This window comes from Cynocephalus volans, chromosome 4 (assembly GCF_027409185.1).
Source record: "Cynocephalus volans isolate mCynVol1 chromosome 4, mCynVol1.pri, whole genome shotgun sequence".
In the NCBI taxonomy this organism is placed as follows: Eukaryota; Metazoa; Chordata; class Mammalia; order Dermoptera; family Cynocephalidae; genus Cynocephalus; species Cynocephalus volans.
This window is the reverse complement of record NC_084463.1, coordinates 99,561,792-99,582,739: the sequence shown is the minus strand read 5'-3', so window position 1 is coordinate 99,582,739 and position 20,948 is coordinate 99,561,792. Positions and strand designations below refer to the sequence as shown.

The following is a 20,948-nucleotide window of genomic DNA, read 5'->3' as shown; positions in this document are numbered from 1 at the left end:
GATTCGCAATTATTTCAGACATTCCCTACTTCCTACTAGCACCTCACACAGCAACTAGGAGCCAGGTGGGCTGATGAATGTTTCTCTGTCATTGCACCCCGAAAGTTAGACTCCAAACCCACATCCCCGGTCAATGCAAAGATCCTATTCCTGTGATGGGGTCAGGTTCACTTCTGTATTTTGGTTTGGGGGAAACCCAGAGATCTTCCTCGGAGCCTGAATAGAGAAAAATGCTTTGTTCTAGCCACAGAGGTTCAAGGCATGGCCCGGCACATGCTTGGTGATTTCCAGCAAGTAACTGAAACTCGGTGCATCATCTGTAAAATAGGCGAGTAAATACTTGGCCTCCAGAGTCAATGGGCAGGCCCAATGGGAGCTCATGCGTTGAAAGTGCTGGACTAGCTGGGAGAGGTGGGTGGATTTGTTTTCTCTGCTTCTCTGTTCTGAGCCTGCCTCTGCCGCTCCCTTCTCTGAACTCCAGGCCTCAGGCGTGGCTTCTTTCTCACTCACTGAACTTTCACAGCGGTCCTGCAAGGGAGGATTATTGCTCCTTCTTATAGATGAGGGAAGTGATGCTCAGGGAGGAGCAGGGACTTGCTGAAGGTCACTCGGCCAGCGAACAAAGCCAGGCCTGTCTGACTGCAAGTCCTCCAACCACAGTCCTCATCCAGAAAGTTCTGGGAGTTTCATATTCCCCGTCCCTCCCTCACCAAGATGCTGTAACTGGTGGAGCTTCTACCATGAGTTCCCCTGAGGGCTGGCCACTGGGATTCCCAGTGGATAGAGCCCATCTTTGCTCTGGGTCCTTGGAGCTCAGAGAGAAGATGGGAGGGGTCTGTGGGAAGGGAGGGGTCTTGAGGGGCCAGGGGTTCAGTGAAGGAGGACCACGAATCAGTGGGGAAACAAGGGCTCTCTGTGGGACTCATCGAGGGTGACAAAAGTTCTGTGAGGGGCAGGGGCTTGGGGGGTGAGGGACTCAGATGGACAGTGGGAAAGCAGTGAGGAGATTGGGCAATCAGGGCCAATGGCCCCAGGGTGTGGGGAGGCTGTCAATGTCCCCTTTGTCCCCCACCTCTTCACTGCTAACGGAGCAGGAGAAAAATATCCAAGGGAAACTCCGAGGCCAGAGGCCGGGAAGGGACAGGCTGAGTTGCTACAGGGACTCCTCCCAGCAGTGGGGCTGGGCCCAAACAAACCCAGCCTCCTACACAACTCTGGCCCTGGCCTGCCCCAGCCAGATACCGGAGGAATTCAGGATACCGGAGGAATTCAGAGAGAGAGACACAGAGAGAGAGAGAGATCCCAGAGCAGAGACAGGGAAGCCAGGGCAGAGGGAGACAGGAGGAGCAAGGGACCCAGGGAGCCAGGCACTTGGAGAGTGGGGTTGAGTTTGAGCAGGACTCCCTAACCCGTGTTTGGAGGAGGCTGCTGTTCTGTGTGGCTTGAGAAGCGACAATCTGGTGCCTGGAGTTCCTGTTAGTACATCCTGCCGTGGCTTGCCTGCTGCTGTCCCCAGGAGCCCCTGACCAGGCCCACTCCCTCTTCCTTGCTGAGCTCCAGGTCCTGAGATTGAATTAGGGGCTGGAACTCACTGCACCCCAGCAGTCATGGGATCTAGGATGGGTAAGTGCGGATGAAGTAAGGAACGGGCATTGGGAGGGAGCCTGGGGCCTCATTCCCTGAGAGAAGGATGCGGCTGCAGAGCCAAAACGGATGTGCGAGGGTGGGGTGGGGGCTCCCTGCTCTCTGCACAGAGCTGGACATGTGGCCGGAGCCCAGTGAAGGTGTGTTGGATGAATGAGTGAATGACCAGCAGAGCGGGAAGGGATGCTGTTTATTCAGCTGGAGGCTGGTAACCCAGCCAAATCTCCCCAGTGAGACAGAGACTGAGAAGACAACAAAACAGAGTCAGCCCTGCTCCTCCCCTCTGAAGGAGGCAAAGGGAGACAGACAAAGCAGAGAAAACAGAGACAGAAGTGTAGTTGGAGAGACAGAACAAGTGCAGAGAGAGGCAGACCCAGACCAAGGCAGAGACGGAATCAACAGGTGTCTGCAAAGGAGTGTAGGGAAAGGGAAGGAGATCAGCCCTGGAAAGATGGGGCGAGGGGAGGAGGCTGGAGGGAAAATGTCTTGAAGCCTCAGAGAAGCCAAGCTTGGAGCTTGACAAGGAAGCACCATGTGATGAAGGCAGGAGGTGTTTCTGGAAAGGGAGTGCCAGGCTGAGCATTCCTGGGCAGACGAGGGCCAGAAGGCCATGGAGGAAACAAAAAGTCTTTATACAGGGAGGCGTGTCTGGATGCCCGGCGGCCATCACCTCTGGCCTTCCTGCCAGCTGTCTGTCCTCCCCTGGCTGTGTTAGCCTCACACCTACTCAGGCAAGGCTGGACTTGTTCACAGGAGCCTGGCAGTGAGGGCTTCATTGGCTGAGGAGGCAGACCTGGCTTAGGTGCAGCTGGAGGGACCCCAGGAGGATGCAGCCACAGCTTGGGGACCGTGGCATGGCAGGAAGTGTGGCAGGGTGGATGCTTCCTCTCAGGGGACCTCATGGGAGAGATGAGAATGAGGTCAGATTTGGGTGGATGGGTGGTCGGTGGGGACAGGGAGAGTCATTGACAAACCAAATTCCCAATCAGCCTTGGCTCCATATGGGTGGGAGAGCTGCAGATCCTGTGGATGTGGGAAGAAACGAGAGTTTGGCTGTACTGCACTTGCCCCTGCCAACCCTCCCACCGGCTCTTACCACCATCCCCATGACTATTTTTCTGGAACCTGCAGGGCTCAGCTCTGGGATATTCTCTAGCTGCCCCCCGACCTTCCACACATACAGCAGGAAACTGATCCCAGCATCTGCCCCCTGTGTCACCAGAAGCCACCTCTAACCTTACTTCCTGAGCCCCACCCTGGGCTGTGACCAGGCTCACCACAGCACTCTGAGAGATGTGGGAAGGCAGGTGGGGGAGGATACAGATTCTGGAGCTTAGGAAGAGTCCTGGGCCCAGCTTACCTGAGGGGGAGGGGCCAGCTGTCCCAGACACAAGCAGGCACCAGAGAAGAGTGAGGGTCAGATCTGCTCCTGCAGAGCCCCATCACCAACTTGTCATATGCCCTTAAACAACAGGCAGAGCTTCCCTGTCTGTGCAAGGACAGGCTGTTCCCACAGTGGATCAGAGAACCTGCTTTCCCACCTCCACACCTTTGCTCAGGAAGGCCCTTGCCCATGTCCCATTCTGGTGGAATTTGCCCTGTTTTCCAAATCCTCCAAATGCCATCTCCTCCAGGAAGCCTTCCTGGATTCTCCCAGCTGGAGTTAGCCTCTCCCTGTCAGCACCTGTATGCTGTTTGACACTCTCTTAGAGGTTCATCCTTCCTTATTCCTGGTGTTGCTGCTGTTGTTCTTTCCAGTTCTTCTGTGTTCAAATGTTAGCCATTCCAGGGCAGATAGGTGGGGCAAAGGAAGAACCAGCAGCCCTGGGTTCAAATCCCAGTTCTGCATCACTGGCTTTATTAAGACTCAGTGAAAGCTTCTCACTCTTTTTAATAGGTGAGGAAACAGATGCTCAGAGAGGGCAAGTGATGGAGGGGTTTATCCAAGGTGGTCACTTGGTCCCTTTTTGTGCTAATAAACTCAGTCTCTGGAGGGAACAGTGGAACAGAGCCCTCTCCATAGGAGCAGGGCTGGGTCTTCCCATCAGTGTTTAGCTTGGCTATCTCCAGGGTGCCAGCATGGGCCTCAGCTGCACCCTGGGGTGGAGCTGTCACCCTTCACTGGCTGCAGCCCAGAGCCCTAAGTGCTAATGCTTGAAATGATGCAGAACAACGCCCACTCAGCAGACTGGGCGCTCTCTGTGGGTAGGGCCTGATTTGATCCATTCCTGAGGCCCCAGATCCTAGCACAGGCTGGGAAGGGATGGGTATTAGGAAAGGTTCAGTAAATAAACTGTCCTGCTTCTTCTCCACAACCTCCCACTGCCACAACGTTCCTTCCCTCCCTCCTGAGCTGATACAGGAGACTCAGGATGAAATTAGGCAGGGGTCTTTCCCTCCGGGAGCTCCCAGTGGACCAGAATGTCACTAACACAAATCACATGGATAAAAAACACAAAGCTTGAAACAGGCAGCAACAGTTGGCTAACACAAAGGAAAGGGTGATCCACCCCAGCTGGGATAGTGTTATGATTCCAGGAGAGGGGACATCAACAGGGCTTTGACAGGATGAACATTCCAGGAAACAGAATTGCAAATGCTTGGAGGGGTGATGGGACCTGGCATGTTTGTGGGGACAGTGAGTTGCCCAGTGCAGTTGGAATAGTGGAGGTCACTGGGCAGTGTCTTAGGAAATTAAGCCAAAGAAGATGTGGGGCCCAATCACAAGGAGCTTGTATGCCAGGTTATACATATGGACTTTGTCTTGGAGGTAATTGGGAGCTATAGAAGGTATCTGAGGAACACAGTGGTCATGCTTCAGTGGCCCAGGAAATCTGTGTCCTAGGAACATTTATAATAACCTCTCTCATGTGTGCAGCACTTATATGAGTACGAAGAACTCGTATGTCCACTTTACAAACAAAGAAACTAAGGCTAGGAGGCAAGGCCACGTAGCTAGTCAGTGGCAGAGCCAGCGATCAAACTCAAGCCTCCCTCTGGAGTCAGGACACTTACTGGCCTTCTCTTTCCCTTCTTTCTTGACAAGACTGTGCTTTAGGCTCTGATGTGCCCAGCCTGTGCCTGGTGAACATGGGCCTGAGGGGATGGGACTGCAGGGAGCCTTCCTTGAGCCCCTCTCCACACTCCACAGTCTCTGATGCCAAAAAGGTTTGAAGATGATATTTAGATTACCTTGTATTTGGAAGCTGAACCTTGTCAAGGACTGGAAACTCGTGCCATGGACTGCAGTTAGGTAATATGGGCCCTTTAAGGAGTTGATTTAAGCACAGAGAAAGATGAGCTGGGAGCATATGGAGGGGAAGGCAGCATGGCCTTGGACCAAGAGCTGCCTATCTCTGAGCATTGGGCTCCTGACTTTAGGCCTAAGGAGACTGGCCTGGGTCCCCTGTGGGCTCAGGACTCATCCTCCCCCTAGTCGCTATTTTTAAGGTCATCATGAGTCTAGCTGGTGTAGCTAGGATCAGAACCTGGAACAGAAAGTCCTAGCACAGGGTCCCTGGCCAAACTCGGAAACCACCTAAGAGTTCCTGGCGCCCTCCCTGACCCTGCCGGATCTCCCTCAAGAAGCAACAGCTGGGAAGCCTGCAACAGCTGGACCTCAAACATGCCATTGTCCTCCCAACAGACCACCCAAATGTCCTGCTAAGAGGAATTTCCCCAAAGTGACAGCCAAGCCTCATGCCCAGAGACCTCCCTTCCTGCCTTTGATTCTTTCCCCTCCGGAATGCTGGGCCAGGTCAAACTGGGAACTGGTGCACTCAGGGCCCCCACACTGCCCCCCCCCCCAGGCACACCACTGCAGCCCTCACCTATAGCCGCATGCTCCAGCCCTCTCATCTCCTGCATTCAGGTTAGCTCAATTTACATCCTTAAGCTGGGCCAGGCTTGAAAGATGAGAAGGACGCTCTGGGCTGAGAGTACAGCATGTGCAAAGGCTTAGAGGTGGAAAAGAACATGACAAATCCGGGAAATGGCAAGAATATATTAGGGCTAGAGAATAGTGTTCACTGGAGGGGGGAGTGGCTCCCAGAAGCCTTGACCTCCTTGAGGCTGAGGAGCCCATACTCCACCTTGCAGATGGGGCCAGGAGGCAAGCAGGGGCTAACCATTGTTGAGGACTAGGCGTAAGGATTTTCCTTTAATTCTACCAAAAACACTGTGAGATAGGCACTACTCTCTCACTTACAGAGAAAGAAACTGAGGCTTTGAGCGGCTAAACAAGCTGCCCCAAGACACGCTGCTACAATGTGGCAAAACAAATGTTTGAATCCAAAGTCTCCTGACCCAGAGGGTTTCAGCAGGGACCTAACATGATCCATCAGGACAGGAGGACAGGACAGCCTCTGCTCAGGGGGAGTTTAATGCCTCATTAGGCAGATGAGAGGGGGACACAAATAATGCAAGAGAGTGACCAGTGCTGCAGCCCAGAGAAAGGGCTCAGGGACTTGGCCTGGGGCAGGGGGGTGGGTTGTGGAGGGAGAGACGGCTGACCTGACTGCAGGAGCTAGGCAGGGGACCAGCAGGCTGAGGGAATCCAGGGCAATCTCAGAGGTAGGAAGGGCTCCAGGCAGGGTTTACCCACAATGAGGCTGGTCTCTCTCACCCCAACACCTCTGGAGAGAGGTGTCTGCCTCTGTTATCAGGGACAGATTGCCCAACATCTACTGCTGGGAGTATTTCTCTTTACAGGCTCAGGCAGTGGGTGTGTTAGTGCCAGAGGCTAGTGGCTTTTCTACTAATACCACGTACACACACGCACGCACACGCGCGCACACGCGCATACGCATGCACACACGCACTCCCACATGCACACCTTGCTTGGCACCTGGAACATAGTTCCAGGGTGGGCTCCTCTTTTTGTTTGGTTCTCCTCAGTTCAGGCACATGGTGGGGACTTCTCTCTCTGGTTGGGCAAGTTTGGTCACTTGTGGCTTCTGGTACCTCTATCAACACATGCCTCCCAGACTCCCAGAGGCCTGTCTCCAGCCCATATCCTTTCTCCTCTCTCCTGGATCCCACGCCTCCCAGGCATCTCCCCTGGGTGCCTCCCTGCCACTCCAAACCCACCACCCTTTGACCCTGGCCCTTGGGAGTGGTACGCCAGAAAGCTGTGCCTCTCCCCACCCCCAACCCCATAGAGTCCTTGCCTCCTGCACTCCCCACAGCTGACTTTCCACCAAGCCCTGTCGATCCACCTCCCCACAGTAGTACCACCTGCTCCATACTCTGTTCCCACAGCCACTACCTGGCCCAGGCCCCATTATCACTTGTTCCTGCCTCTCCCTGGCCCCTACTTCCAGCCTGGCTTCTCCACTCTCCCTCACGGTCATGGTGGTCTTCCCAGAAGGCCAAATCTAACCTTATCACTGGCTTCACCACAAATCCCAGCCCTTCAGGCTGGCATTCAAGGATGATTGTAGCCTGGTTCCTCTAGCATCACTAGCCTCCCCTCACCGCCCCCACCTTAGTTCTCCAGCCTTGCCAGACTATTTTATCCTGAGCAACCTTTGCACTTTCATACTTCTGCCCTTTTCTTATGTTTCTTCCTCCAGGAAGCCTTCCAGATCCTTCCAGTCTAGGCTAGGGCCTCTCAGCTGTTTCCATACACTTGTCAGCCCTGAGCCCCCATCACTGATTTGGCATTCAAGGTCTGCATGTCCCCCACCCCCAACACACACACACACACACACACACACACACACACACACACACACCTCTCCCAGGGCAGAGACTGGGGTTGCTTGCCTATGGGTCCTTAGTGGACTGGCTCTGGGATCTGTCAGTGTGCGTGGAATGAATCTTCATTCTCACTCTTAGAACCAGCCAAGCATTAGCTCTGTCCCCACTGGTGACCCATGAAAGTCATGGCCATCTCTGGCCCCGTTTCCTCACCCTTCAAAGTGTTAACCCAGCCCTTGTCCTGTGGACTTCCAAGACCAGTGTCACTGGGAGGTCACAGATGGGGAAGCCCATAGGCAGCTGAAGAGGGCTTATGAAGCAGGTTGGCAGTCAATCCCAACGAGGTCCCAACAGGGTGAACTGCCACATACAGGCTTAGCACTCTGACCAGCTGAGTGTTGCCATATGGTAATGTGGGCTCAGTGCTGCCAGATCTGATGACTGTTCAAGAAAAAAGCAAAAATCTGGAATTTTATGTGAAATTTCCTGATTTCTGAATGCTGGCAACTGACTTAAAAACACTCAACGAGCCAGAATTATGCAAGCCCAAAGCACAAATCTAAGGCCAGATGTGCTCACAGGCAGGACAACTGTTGAGAGCACCACTCACCCCATGGTGCACAGGGGCCTTGGGCCAGGGTCTCCCAGTTGTAACCTCTGCTTTATATTCTATCTCCACGGGGTCCTTCTATAGCCCTGGCGAAGCATGGGGGTGGGTGGGGGTGGCGGGCAAGACTTTCCTTCTCTTGCACAGGAAAGTTATTAGGAAAAAACAAAGACGACTTGGAATGCAGCTGATGGGGCTGGGATGGGTCAGAAACAGAGCAGGGTGGGAGGTGAGAGAGATGCTGGGGCTGAGTCTCCTGCAGGAAGGAAAATCAGTTATTTTGAGGCCTGGTGGCCAGACACGGAAATAGACTCCCTGTGAGTTGGGGCAAAAGCTGACAAAGCTGGCACTTGTGAGGCACCTTGGAGATGACAAAGGACATTATCCCATGTGACCTCATGCAGGCTGAGAGGTAATCTCATTATTCATATTTTACAGAGGCTCAGAGGGGTCCCATTGCTGGCCCAAGGCCATGCCAGGTCTAAGTGGTCCCAGGTCTTGCTCTCTGCTGAGGGACAGTCTGGAATATTCTGGAGAGACAGTGTTGTGCCTTGTCCTTCCTTGGCCCAAGCCCTCCTCCTCGGTCCAAGCCCTCCTCCTCTAGACGGCTGACCTGGAGTAGTTCTCGGGATGTGAGACCTCTGCCTAGCTCTGTCTCAGCATTTCTCAGCACCTGTTGCAGTGTCTCTCCAGAAGGTTCAAATATGGGCCTCGGCTGTGAGTCCTGAACTCCCACCATACTCAGGTCTCCTGGACTGGGGTCCAAATGTTCTTCTTGTCACTTTCTCTTTCCCACTCCTTGCCTGACTGCTCCCTCAGGCCACTGGAAGAGAGTATTGACTGACCAGTGGACCGACTGACTAGCTAAATTGTGGACTGATAGAATGACAGACTGTCCCCACCTTTGACACAAAGGTAGCCAACTTTGACAATTCACAGGAGGGAGGCCAGCCCAGGATAAGAAATGGCCACACAGGGAGAATATCATCATTTTTTCTGAGGTCATCATTGCAGCCACCATTTGTGGTTGCTGTTGGGACATGGAGTCAGACAGGCCTGGATTCTGGTCCAGGCTTTGCCATTTACCGGCCCTAGGACCCTGGATAAGTGGCTTCCTCTTTCTGCTTGTTTGCTCCTGCATCATGGAGTCACAGCGGCACCCTCAAAGGGTTGCTGGGAGGCCGGGTGGGTGTGCCATGCCTAGCCTTGCACACAGGGTGCTTCGTCTATGGCAGCTCCTGCTTCACCTTAGATCAGATGCCCAAGACAGACTCTTCCACCAGGGCCTGCTGTTCAGGGCTGGCCACTTCTGCAGGGGATAAAGATGAGCAGGGTGCTCTGTTCCCAGCCAGGGCCTTTGTGACTTTCCCTCCTGCCCCCAGGAATTTTTCTCTGCTGTAGAACTTTTCTCTGGTTCTAGATGTGGCAATGCTTGTTGTGGCCATGGTGCGAGTATGGTAGCAGGCAGGGGTGTGTGGCAGGAGGACAGACAGCTGACAGAGGACTGGCTGCCTGGCAGGGAGGATACCACCCTCACTGAGCACTTCCTGTGCATTGTGTCAATGCTGGCTCCCCTGATGTGACCTACATGAGCTGTCGGGAGGACAGAGTTTATTGCTTCTGTGATAGGGGACAACGCCCCTGCTCAAAGCTTTGGCAGTGTCTCAGAGCAGGGAGCTAAGGTCAGTGTTTATGAAGAACTGGAAGTTTGTTTTAAAGCCTTTCAGTTCAGGGCAGGAGGTGGATGGGGGCACTCAATTAGGACTGGGTAAGAATCTCAATACTACAGTTCAGGATTTGTGGAAACTGTAAGGTCAGGATTTGCAGGGAGGGAGTCGAAGAATCTGAGGGCCTACACTCTATGGTTTCCCTTGAAGAGACTGATTGGTCTTTCAGGAAGCTCCTGTAATGAACAGTCAAACCATTTGCTTTGTTTGGTGAAGAGTAAAAAATGCTAATGAAGGCAGTGGAATAATAAAGTCACGAGAATGTAGACTGTAAGGTGTGGTTGGCGGGCGGGGTGGTGAGTGCCCAGCCTGAATGTAAGAGTAGGTGATTTGGGTTCTCAGCAGCTGCTTTCTGCACAGGGAAGGAGGGATTAAAGTCCCTGCATTGCAGTTGAGGAGCCACAGGGGCCACTGATCTAAGGCCACACACAGCGGGTTGCAGAGGGGGCTTCACACCTGGGCCATTACCTCCGATGCTAGTAAGTGCACATACAGGGAAGGGGTCCATGCCTCAGGTCTTGTGTTGACTGGGGCTTGCATGTGAGGGAGAGAGAGAAGCCAGAGATTGATGATGGTGATGTCAGAACAGAGGATTTAACCTGGAGGAGGACCGGGTATGCACGGAAGGTGCATGATGGCTTATCAGGAAAGGGGAGGCAAATGGCCCTTAGTGGGGGCCTACTGTGCACCAGGTGCTGGGCCAGCTGTCCTAGATGCCTCGCCTCCCTGAGGTAGTGAAGGGGAGAAGATTTCTTCTACTCAACTGCTAGGTTCGTGGCTGAGGCACCCATAACAAAAGACAGGTTGACAAGAGGAATGCGTACACATTTATTTAATATAAGTTTTGTCCTCAGAAATGAAGAACCAAAGAAACAGGGACAACTGTGTATTTTTATGCTGTTTGACGAAGAAGAATGTAGATGTGGAGAAGTATAACTGGACAAAGTGGTTATGAACTAAACTGGGGGGACTTAGCAAGGTGTTCATTCAGATTCTTCTCTGTGTTCCCGTGTCTCCAGAGATAAGGGTGTTCCTTTTCTCCAGCTATAGAGCGGTCCCCTCTTGAATGAGGCTTTACCACCTGCTTCAGGAGAAAAGGGCAGGAGAAGGTCAGAGAGCTACCTTCCTAAGTTTTATGACCCGTTTCTGCTGTTTCTCAAATGCCAAGGTGTCATATTTTGGGGTAGTGTGTCCTGAACCCCATCAGTAGATAGTGTTACCCTCACCTTACAGATGTGGAAACTGAGGCTCATAAAGATCAAGGGATGTGTCCAGGCTTATACAGTGGGCAGGGGCAGCTCTGGGATCCCAACCCAGGTCCGAGGACTTAAAGCCTGTACTCAGCCCAACATTTTCCTGGGATTTGTCCTTTGCAGATGGGAGGTGGCTGAAGGAGGTGGGATTCTGAGCCTTTCCAGCAAAGAACAGGCAGAGAAAGGTGGTCCTCCCCGTCAGGCTGGTCTCTGAAACTTTGCCCTTCATTACCTAGACTCAGTTGGTGCGAAGAATGCTAACTCCTGCCCATGAGTGTGTAGTCTTGCAGATGGAGTCTGACTGACCAGCTACCTAGTAGACAAGGTTTCTAGCAGGCAGACTTTCAGGGTGACTGTCTGACTGGCTTAATGAGCAGCTGTAGAGCAGGTGGCGAGCTGGAAGTTGGAACAGACAAGTGTCCTGAAGACAGCCCCTTGGTAGAGGCCTCAGCCCACAGGAAGGGCTCAAAGGAGACTGACAGCCTGCCACACCAGCCCCATGCAGTGACAAACAGACCACCCAACATGCTGACCCATGCTGTTCTGAGAGCCCTGACAGACATGGCCAGTGCTTTCCTCCCCACCCAGAGGCTCAAGCTGTGGACTTTGTCCTCCAGAAACAGCCATATCTCTAAAGGATAAAGTAGTCCCAGCGAGACCTTGAGCCTTGGCAGAGGAGGCTGAGGCTGAAGCTTCAGGGAGGGCCAGAGGTGAGGCTGGAGCAGGAGCTCACCTGAGGCAGTTGAGCAGGCTCTGGGAATGAGCAGGTCAGAGGGTGAGGGGCTAGGACTGAGACAGACAGTTGGGGTACGGGGTGGATGCCTCTAGTGTGCCCAGGAGGCGAAGCCACACATCGAGGATCTGGCCTGGCACTGGGGCCACATGTTCTGAGCTGGCCCACTGACCTGTCCCTCTCCCCCATCCATTCCCTGGGTTTCCTTCAGAACTGGAGCTCCAGGAGAGGGACTTTTGCCCTCCCAGCCTCCGCTCAACCTATCATCTGGTCAGCCTTGGTGGGCTGGCACTGCTGCCTATGAAGTGACCTGGCTAGGTTCGGGGGGACCAGGACAGAGGAGAGCATGTGCCTCTTCCCCTCATCAAAGCTGTGTGAGAAGCCTTGAGTGATGTTGAGTTCAACGCCTGGGCTTGAGTCCCTGGACCCCTATTAACCAGCAGAGCAAGTTCTTCTGGGCCCAGGAGCACAGAGATAAGAAAGCTTCTGCGGAGTTGTGGAAAGGGTTTGGGAGCCGATGCACATACAGCATGTAGCTCAGAACCAAGACTGTCGTAGGTGACCAGTCCCTGCTCGTGAGACGGACTGGTCAGAAATGTCCTCTCGGTCTTCTGGGAGCATTTGCTTCAAACTCCCTTAACTTCTCTTCTCCTTCAGAGTAACCTTCACAGGGTTCCCTCCATGGTCCCCTTTCCTGGGCCAACCCAGAACATTTTCATCTCCTCCCTGTCAGCTGTCAATTTTGCTTCAATATCTTCTTGTTTCCTCTGAGTGTTTATGCCCCAAAAGGGACTCTTCCCCAGCTGTACACACTTCCATTTCCTAGTCATATTCCTCAAGCTATTTGTATAGACATTACTCCAAAGATACACAAATGGCCAATATGCACATGAAAAGATGCTCGACATCATTAGTCAAATCAAAACCACACTGAGATGCCACTTCATACCTGCTAGGATGGCTATAATTGAAAAGTCAGACAATAATAAGTATTAGCAAAGATGTAGAGAAAATGAAGCCATCATACATGCTGGTGGGACCGTAAAGTGGTGCAGCTGCAGTGGAAGACAGTTTGACAGCTCCTCAAATACGTAAACATAGAGTTACCATATGACCCAGCAATTCCACTCCTACATGTATAACCAAGAGAGCTGGAAACATACATCTACATAAAGATTTGTACATAAATGTTCATAATACCTGAAACAACCCAAAAGTCCATTAGCTGATGAATGGATAAACTAGCTGTGGTATATCCATTCAACGGAGTAGTATTCAGTCATACAAATGAATGAAGTACTGACACATGCTACAACATAAATGAACCTTGAAAACATTATGCTAATCAAAAGAAGCCAGCCACAAAAGACCACATATTGTATAATTTCACTTTCATGAAATGTTAAGAATAGGAAAATCCAGAGCCAGAAAGCAGATGAGTTGCCAGGGGCTGTGGAGAGGAGGAGTGGAGTGGTTGCTAATGGGTATGGGACTTATAGTGGTGATGAAAATGTTCTGGAATTAGATAGTGGTGATGGTTGTACAACCTTGTGAATATAGTAAAAACCACTGGATTGTGCACTTTAAAAGTGTGGATTTTATGGTATGTGAATTATATATCTCAATTTTAAAGATTCCTTAGCATCCAGGTACTGTGTGTGTGAGGAACACAAAACCTTCACTTGTGGTTCAGGGCCTCTGTAACCCCCTCCCCGAGTTTGCCTTCCAGGTCTGGAGATGGAGTGAGGGAGAGCCCATCAGAGGGGTGCTCGGGTCAGTGTTCAGGCTCCGGAAGGAGCATGTTGAATGAGGGGGCTCCTGCCTGCAGTGAGAGGGATATGAGAGAAGGGAGGAGGCTTCCGGCAGGAAGTGGGGCCTCAGGAGGAGAGGAAAGCCCAGATGTTCTCCTGAGCTGCTAGGAGGCACAGGAGGTTTCTGTCTAAATGGAGGGTGGAGTCTTCCAAGGCTGGACTTCCAGGCTCCCCACGGAGAGTAAGCCCCAGCAGACCTTGGGAGATGCCTCTGGAGGGGCTCAGCTTTCCTCTCACTGTGGTGAGTCGGATATTGACATGGTTACCATAGTTACCATGGGAGAAAACCAACATGTGTAAGAGGGTCCAAGGGTCCAAGTCAGTTCTGCCTCCTGAGTCATCAGTTCAGTTGGGCTTCAGTCTAGGAGCAGGTTAAATGGGTGAGCTCTGAGGGCCCTTTCGGCACTACCAGCATCATGGTTTGACGGTATGATTTGGGCATTGGACTGGTTAGCTCCGTGATCACATTGAGGTGGTGCCTGTGGGGGTGTTGGCGACTGTTTCAAGATGCACTCAGGAAAAGCCTTTATTCCCTGACTACCAACCCGGCCTTGTCCCTGCACATGGCCCCAGTCCCCTGATCCTGGACTGAGCAAGACAGACCCAGGCTGAGTCTCCAAGAACACCAACTGTGTCACAACTCTAGGCCCACGGGGGCTGAAAGACTGCACAGCTCACCCCTGCTGCTGAGGCCATTGCTTGCAGACTTTCAGACTCTCGCCAACCACTAAGGTCCCTTCCCCTTGAAACACCTTGGTTCTGAGGTCTAGGGCTACCTCGGTCAGGAACATTCTCTGGGGTTCCATCTCCACTCTCACCCCCTGGCTGTCTGTCCCTCAGGGCCAGCAGGTGAGGGGTCCCAGATGCTGGACAAGGACACCAAGACCATGATGGGCACAGAAGACACACCCAGAGGCAAAGCCAGCCCAGACCCTCAGGACTTGCGGCCAAGTGTGATGCACAGTATCAAGGTACCTCTTGGGCCTGGCAGGGGCAGGGGCCTCCAAGCCCAGCAGAGCAGGCTCTGCCACCCAGTGGCTGTGTAATGCCAAGCAAGTCGCTGTCTTTCTCTGAGCCTCACTTTCCTCATTTGCAGAATGGGTGGTTGTGAGTATCCAAGGGATGATCCACGAAAGCACTTAGCTTGGTTTCGGGCACATGGAAGGTACCCGGTACATGTTTTCTCCTTCCAATGCTCTCTGGGCAGTGGGGGACAAGGTCACTTGCCTCTAGTTTTCCTAGAGAAATAGAGATGTGGCCCTGGGATTCTGAACCTGTATGAATGCCAAAGTTCTGGCTCCACCAAGGGCAGCTGAAACATCCAGCATCCACTGGCACCTACTGGGTGCCAGGCCCTGGGCCGGGTGCCCCATTCACATGGGATCTTATTCAGTCCTCGCATAGCCCTGGGAGGCAGGATCGTTGTCCTCATTGTATAGATGAGGAAACTGAGACACAGAAGAACAAAATGAACGTAGTAAGTGCTGGCATTAATACTCTGTTTTTAATTCTTTGAGGCAAGTTTTTCTTCTCTTAGAAACTCTGCCCGTGTTTTAAGAGAAAGACTACAGGCAGGCTGGGATGTTTGAGGTGGGGTGGGGCTGGGCAGCTTAGGGATTTGTGTGTGCAGGTGGTCTCAGAGCAGCTCTAGCACAGGTGGGGTGGGCTGGAGAAGGAGCTGGGTGAATCTGGGATAGTTTCCTGGAGGAAGAGGCAGGATGGTAGAACAGGGACCCAGTCCAGCTCAGGGGGAACTCTGTGGGTCGGAGGGGGCCCATGCAGACCCTACTCTCATTCACGTGGGTCTTTGGTAGCCTCCAGGCTTCCAGATTGTACAGTTTTTCTAGTGTTAGGTCGGTGTGAAAAAGCCATTGGCTACTCCAATAATTCTCTCTCTCTCTCTCTCTCTCTCTCTCACTCTCTCTCTCTCTCCCTCTCCCTCCCTCCCTTTCCCCAACTTCTCTGTCCCCATTGCCTCCCTGTCCATTCGCCTGCTGCCTCTCATTGCTGCGGCTGTTCTGACAGCTCTTCGTCCTGTGCCACAGCCTGCTGCAGCTGGCACAGCTCATGATCTCCGGCTATCTCAAGAGCTCCATCTCCACAGTGGAGAAGCGCTTTGGCCTCTCCAGCCAGACCTCAGGGCTGCTGGCTGCCTTCAACGAGGTATTGGCCCTGGCCCAGCCCTGGGGGTGGAGGTGGAGGGAGACTTGTGCCCTACCTTCCACCACTCTCCTGCCTCACTACCCCATCACAGGGACTTCCCCTCGCAGTGCCCTCAGCAGCCCCCATCATAGCCCCCTTCCTAAAACCTCCTTGGCTTGCTTCTCCCCAAGCATCCTGGCCCAGAAACTGACCAGCCCCAAGCTGAGATGGAGGCCACCTCCTGCCTGTAGGCAGGGCATTTGAAGCTGTCTGGGGACATGGGATGATTTAGAGCTAGCCGGGATCCCCATATCCACTCGCTCTCCCTTTGGTTCCTTCACCTTTTCAGGCACCTAGCCTTTGCCTGTCCCAGGAAGGAATCAACAGTAGCAAGAGAGGCTTAAATTCCATCCAGGGAAGAACTTTCGGACCTAGGCTTGGGGGAGGGAGTGATACTGTGGCACAGAGAGTCGGTCCTCAGAATTGCCCAGGGATCCATGGGCCTCTGGGGCCCACAGCCAAGCAGGGAGGAGTGTGGATGAGCCTCTTTGGGTGGATCTGAGTCCAGCTGTGTCCCCACCCCTCCCTCACCAGATGGTTTCACCCTCAGAGAAGGAGCTCTTCCCACCCCTGGCCTATTTCTGTGGAATTCTCTGCCCTTGGGTAATGCATCGCGACCCAAGGCCTGCCCGCTGCACAGCGTCCCGGATGCTCCCCAGCACCCTATCCCCAGATCTCAGAGGTGGGTAGGGAAAGTCTCTACCTTGCCCTGGACCTTGGGCAAGTCACTGCCTGTCTCTGGGCCTCAGTGTCCCAGCCATGAAATGGAGAGTGGCTGTCCCTCCCGGAGTCAGTCCCCCCACCAGTCGTCTGCTGATATTGCCCACTCCCCCGCGAGGAGCCTGGGGCTCACCCGCAGTCACAGCTGGTAAGCAGTGGAGCAGATGCATCCCACAACTGGGGTGCAGAGACGGCCCCTACCAGCAAGCTCTCCAGTCCCCTCCAGCAACCCCATCCCAGGATTGTGATTCTAAAGCTCCAAATTCCAAGCCTTAATCCTTTGGCTTTAGACTTTGTTTCTATCATTCATGATGTCCCTGAAACTCAAAATCTCTTTCCATGACTGCCTTCCTCCTCCATGTTCTAACAAGGGATTTAACCCATGTTCCAAAATGAAACTGAACTCTTCGCTTTGCGCATTCTGCCCTCATTTCTCTCCCCTAATGGGAGAGTGGGGTCCTTCTTGGGAGGACCCAGAATCTGTATTTATAAGAAGAACTCAGATGACTCTTATTCAGCCGGCCAGTCCATTATTCAGATGGGAACACTGAGGTTGCCAATAGAGACAGGGAAGATGCAGGCCCCCAGCCTTGGGCTCTGCTCCACTTTAATGGGTCACCTTGTTTCTTCACAGGTGGGGAACACAGCCTTGATTGTGTTTGTGAGCTATTTTGGCAGCCGGGTACACCGGCCCCGACTGATCGGTTATGGGGCTGTCCTTGTGGCTCTGGCAGGCCTGCTCATGACCCTCCCACACTTCATCTCGGAGCCATACCGCTATGACCACACCCGCTCTGGTAAGAGCAGGAGGGGCTGGGCAGGAGATGGACAGGAGGAGCTGTATTACTGTGCACTGAGGCCCACCCACAGGCCTTTATCAGGCAGGATGGGTCTCAGGACACCTGCTAGTCATTCCCACCCCAACCCCCACCTCCCACTGTCTCCTCCATCCCAAGCCCAGGTGGGTCTGTTTGGCAGTCTGGGGGAATGAGGTAGGGTGTAGTCCCAAGGCAGAGGGGTAAGGCCCTCTGGGCCTCTCTTGGTAAGGGCCTGCTTGTATGTCATTGTAGTTTTTTAAGATGGCTGTGAATTTACAACACAGCCTACTTTAGAGCCTGGCATGTAGTAGATCCTCAGGAAATGCTTGTGGAATAATAACAGTATCATACACTATTTACTATGCACCTGACACTGTTCTAAGCACTTTATGTGTAGTCATGCATTTAATCCTCACAAGAAGCCAAGATATTGATGAAAGCAAGAAAGAATGAGTGGGGCTGGCTGGTTAGCTTAGTTAGAGTGCAGTGTTAGTAACACCAAGGTCAAGTGTTTGGATCCCTGTACTGGCCAGCGGCCAAAAGAAACAAAAACAAAAAACCAAGCAAACAAAAGAATGAATGAGTGAATGAACAAATAAAGAAATGAAAGAATTTTAGACAGAAAAATGAAACCCTGCTCAGCCCAGTGGGATTTTGTTGAGGTCCTACTCTGTAGATGGATGCCTGTCCCTTAGAGAATGATCCAAGCAGTGTGAGCTCTCACTTCGTTTCCTTTCCTCTCCTACTCACCCATCCTCCCGCTCATCCACCCATCCACCCATCTATCCATCCATCCATCCATCTATCTATTCATCTACCCACCCATCCATTCATTCATTTATCCACCCATCCATCTACCTTCCATCCAGTGATTCACCCAACAAACCCTTAATGCTGCCTACTTTGTGCCTGATGCTCTTAGGAGATTCAGTCCTTGCCTCTAGGGAGATCCCAGTCTAGGAGAGTAGACAGAGATGAACAAAAGACCCTCAGAGTATCAGCTGCATGGGAAAGGAAGCACAGGGGCAAAAGGAGCCCAGGAGAGGAGCCCACTCCCCAGACCAGCATGAGAAAGGCTTCCCAGGGGAGGAGGGCTGAAAACTCAGCATCCTCCCTTGCTCTCCCGTCTGCTCACACCTCTGGAGTGCCACTCTGTACCAAGACCAGGGTGTGGGAAGATGAAGTAGATGTGACCCAATGGAGTGCGGGGTAGGAGTGAGTGTGGGCACCTCTGCTACAAGGTATAGAGCCTGGCGCCTATATGGAAGATGGCTAGAAGGAGCCGTGAGAGGCCTGCACAGAGGAAAGACACCGACCTCTGGAGGCAGCTAGAGAAGGTGGCACTTGAGCTGCAGCTTAGAGAGAAGGTGGGCATGGCATGTGGGGCGGGGTGCGGGCAGGGCAGAGAAGTGAGGAAGTGCAGGGCGGTCATCTAGGCTTGAGTAGAAAGGCCTCAAGGGGACTGCTTGCAATGCCGAAAATAACACTTCCTCACATTTTTCTTTGTCCAGAGTTTTCGCCTTAACAGAGAGAGCTTTTTTTGCACAGGGTCACATACATTCTTCCTCATCACTGCCATAGGACACCCCTCTGCCACGGGTCCCCCATGAAGCCCTAACAAAGCCCTTCTCGTAAGCCTCAGTCTTCACAGCAGCCAAAAGAGTAGGCAAGACTCCGTGGTCTCCAGCCCCAGCCTGCTCTGGCTCTCCAGGCTACTTCATTCATTCACTCCTCGTCTGATAATCATGAAGTGCTATTACATGCCAGGCACTCCACGAGGCACTGGGGACACAGGGATGGAAAAGGCAGACTCAAACTCTACAACAGTCACTGTACCTAATGTCCAGTAGGCGCTGTGACAGCCCCACAAAGCAGGTGCTATTATTATTTCCTCCTAAGTAAGGAAACTGAGGCTCAGAGAAGGGAGGAGCTTCGCTGAGGCCTGCAGCCAACAGAACTGACACAGCCAGACAGCCTGTCCCTAGGGTCCCTGCTCTCAGCTACTGAATTGTTCTGCTTCTGAATCCCTTTTCTCTGGAGAACTTCCACTCTAGGAGATTTGTTTAAGAGGTGAGGAAACCGAGGTCCAGAGGGGGTAAGGGCCTCTGTCAAAGCAGCCTGGGTCAAAGACCTAAGTCTGGGTTCTTGACCTTGGTTCACATGGCTCTTTCCAGTTTAAGGGAGTGGCTCTCTGGGCTGGTGGACACAGCTCACAGTCCTAGCTCCCATAAAGGGATGGCCACAGACAGAAGACCACCTCTACACCCACACCTGGGACAATAATAGTGTGAGGGTTTCCTCAAGTTTGCTCACCAAATATTGGTGAGCTACAGGGAGCAAACATCTGGTATTAAATTCAGACATTCTTTCTGCACTCTGCACCTGTGTCCCGAGCTGACACTGAACCCTCCCCAAGTGAATGCCAACGGTGCCAGAGCTCTCCACTCTCCAGCCCAAGCTCCCTCCCCTGCCTGTCCCACCTCCAGCCCTGGCCTTGCCCTCACAGTTTGTGATCCAGCCATTCTGAACTTCTCATTCTACCAACACGGTGCCCTTTCAAGGCCTGGGGTTTTGCCAGTACTGTGACCTCTCCCTGGAACCCCTCTTCCCTCCCTCTCTTTCTGCAAAATCTTTTTTGTTCTTCTGGACCTTGTTCAAACTCTACCTCTTTTGATTGTCCCAACCCACTCAAAAACCACTGTTGCCATGGCACTTTCAAATGCCTCTGCTCAGAAAGGTGGCACAAGCAGTTTAAGAGCATGGACTCTGAAGCCAGACTGCTTGGGTTCCAGCCCTGGCTCTGTCCCCTTGCTAGTTACTGTCTGAGCATCAGTTTTCTCATCTGTGAAGTGGGAGTAATGAGAGCACCCAGCCCCTAGGCTTGTTGTGGGGATCAAATGATTTATCTACACAGCCCTTAGAACAGTACCTTGCATCCGGTAAGTGCTATGGAAGTCTTAGCTATTGTCATAATATTTTTTATTATCACCTCTCAGAGGATATGCCACAGGACTTCGAGGCTACCACCCTGTGCTTGCCCATGACCTCGGCCCCAGCCCTAGCCCCCTCCAACGGCAGCTGCTCGAGCTACACAGAGGCCCAGCATCTGACTGTGGTGGGGATAATGTTCCTGGCACAGACCCTGCTCGGCGTGGGCAGTGTGCCCATTCAGCCCTTCGGCATCTCCTATATCGATGACTTTGCTCACAACAGCAACTCGCCCCTCTATCTTGGTGAGGACCGGGCCCACCCCTCAGGTTCTGACGGTTAGACCAGGCTCAGGTAGGAGGAAGAGAAGCCCAGGGTGGGGGCTGGACACTGAGTCCCCGATCTCTGCCCCCTCTGGCCAGTAAAGGTCTGGAGAAGCCCTGGGGAGATGAGTTGCTCTTGCCCATCAGAGACTGGGAGGGCACTGACCTGCCCAGGGAAGCCAGGGCCAGAGGATCCTCACCGAGGCTTTGTGTTGCAGGGATCCTGTTTGCAGTGACCACAGTGGGGCCAGGCATGGCCTATGGGCTGGGTGGTCTCATGCTGCGCCTTTATGTGGACATAGACCGGATGCCAGAAGGTAAGCCTCAGGAGCACACATTTGTCCCCAGGGTTATGCAGGCACTAGCTAATTGACCACTGGTCTCATAAAAGACACTAAGTCCGGGGACCTAGGTTCAAATCTCAGCAGCACCACTGACTGTGGACAAGCCACTAAAGCTCTCTGAGCCTCAGCTCTCTCCCA

At 52.9% G+C, this 20,948-nt stretch overlaps 1 protein-coding gene across 1 annotated transcript in view; it reads left to right on the top strand.

Annotated features, from left to right (window-relative positions):
* Window positions 1–1,543: 1,543 nt before the first annotated feature.
* SLCO2B1 (solute carrier organic anion transporter family member 2B1) overlaps window positions 1,544–20,948 on the top strand; it is a 53,704-nt gene continuing 34,299 nt past the window's right edge. Inside the window, exons 1-6 of the mRNA XM_063095324.1 lie at window positions 1,544–1,623; window positions 14,316–14,446; window positions 15,501–15,638; window positions 17,032–17,194; window positions 20,212–20,448; window positions 20,685–20,783. Of these exons, the coding sequence (XP_062951394.1) occupies window positions 1,608–1,623; window positions 14,316–14,446; window positions 15,501–15,638; window positions 17,032–17,194; window positions 20,212–20,448; window positions 20,685–20,783 (784 nt within the window). The 5' untranslated portion in view covers window positions 1,544–1,607. The remainder of the gene's footprint in view (window positions 1,624–14,315; window positions 14,447–15,500; window positions 15,639–17,031; window positions 17,195–20,211; window positions 20,449–20,684; window positions 20,784–20,948) is intronic.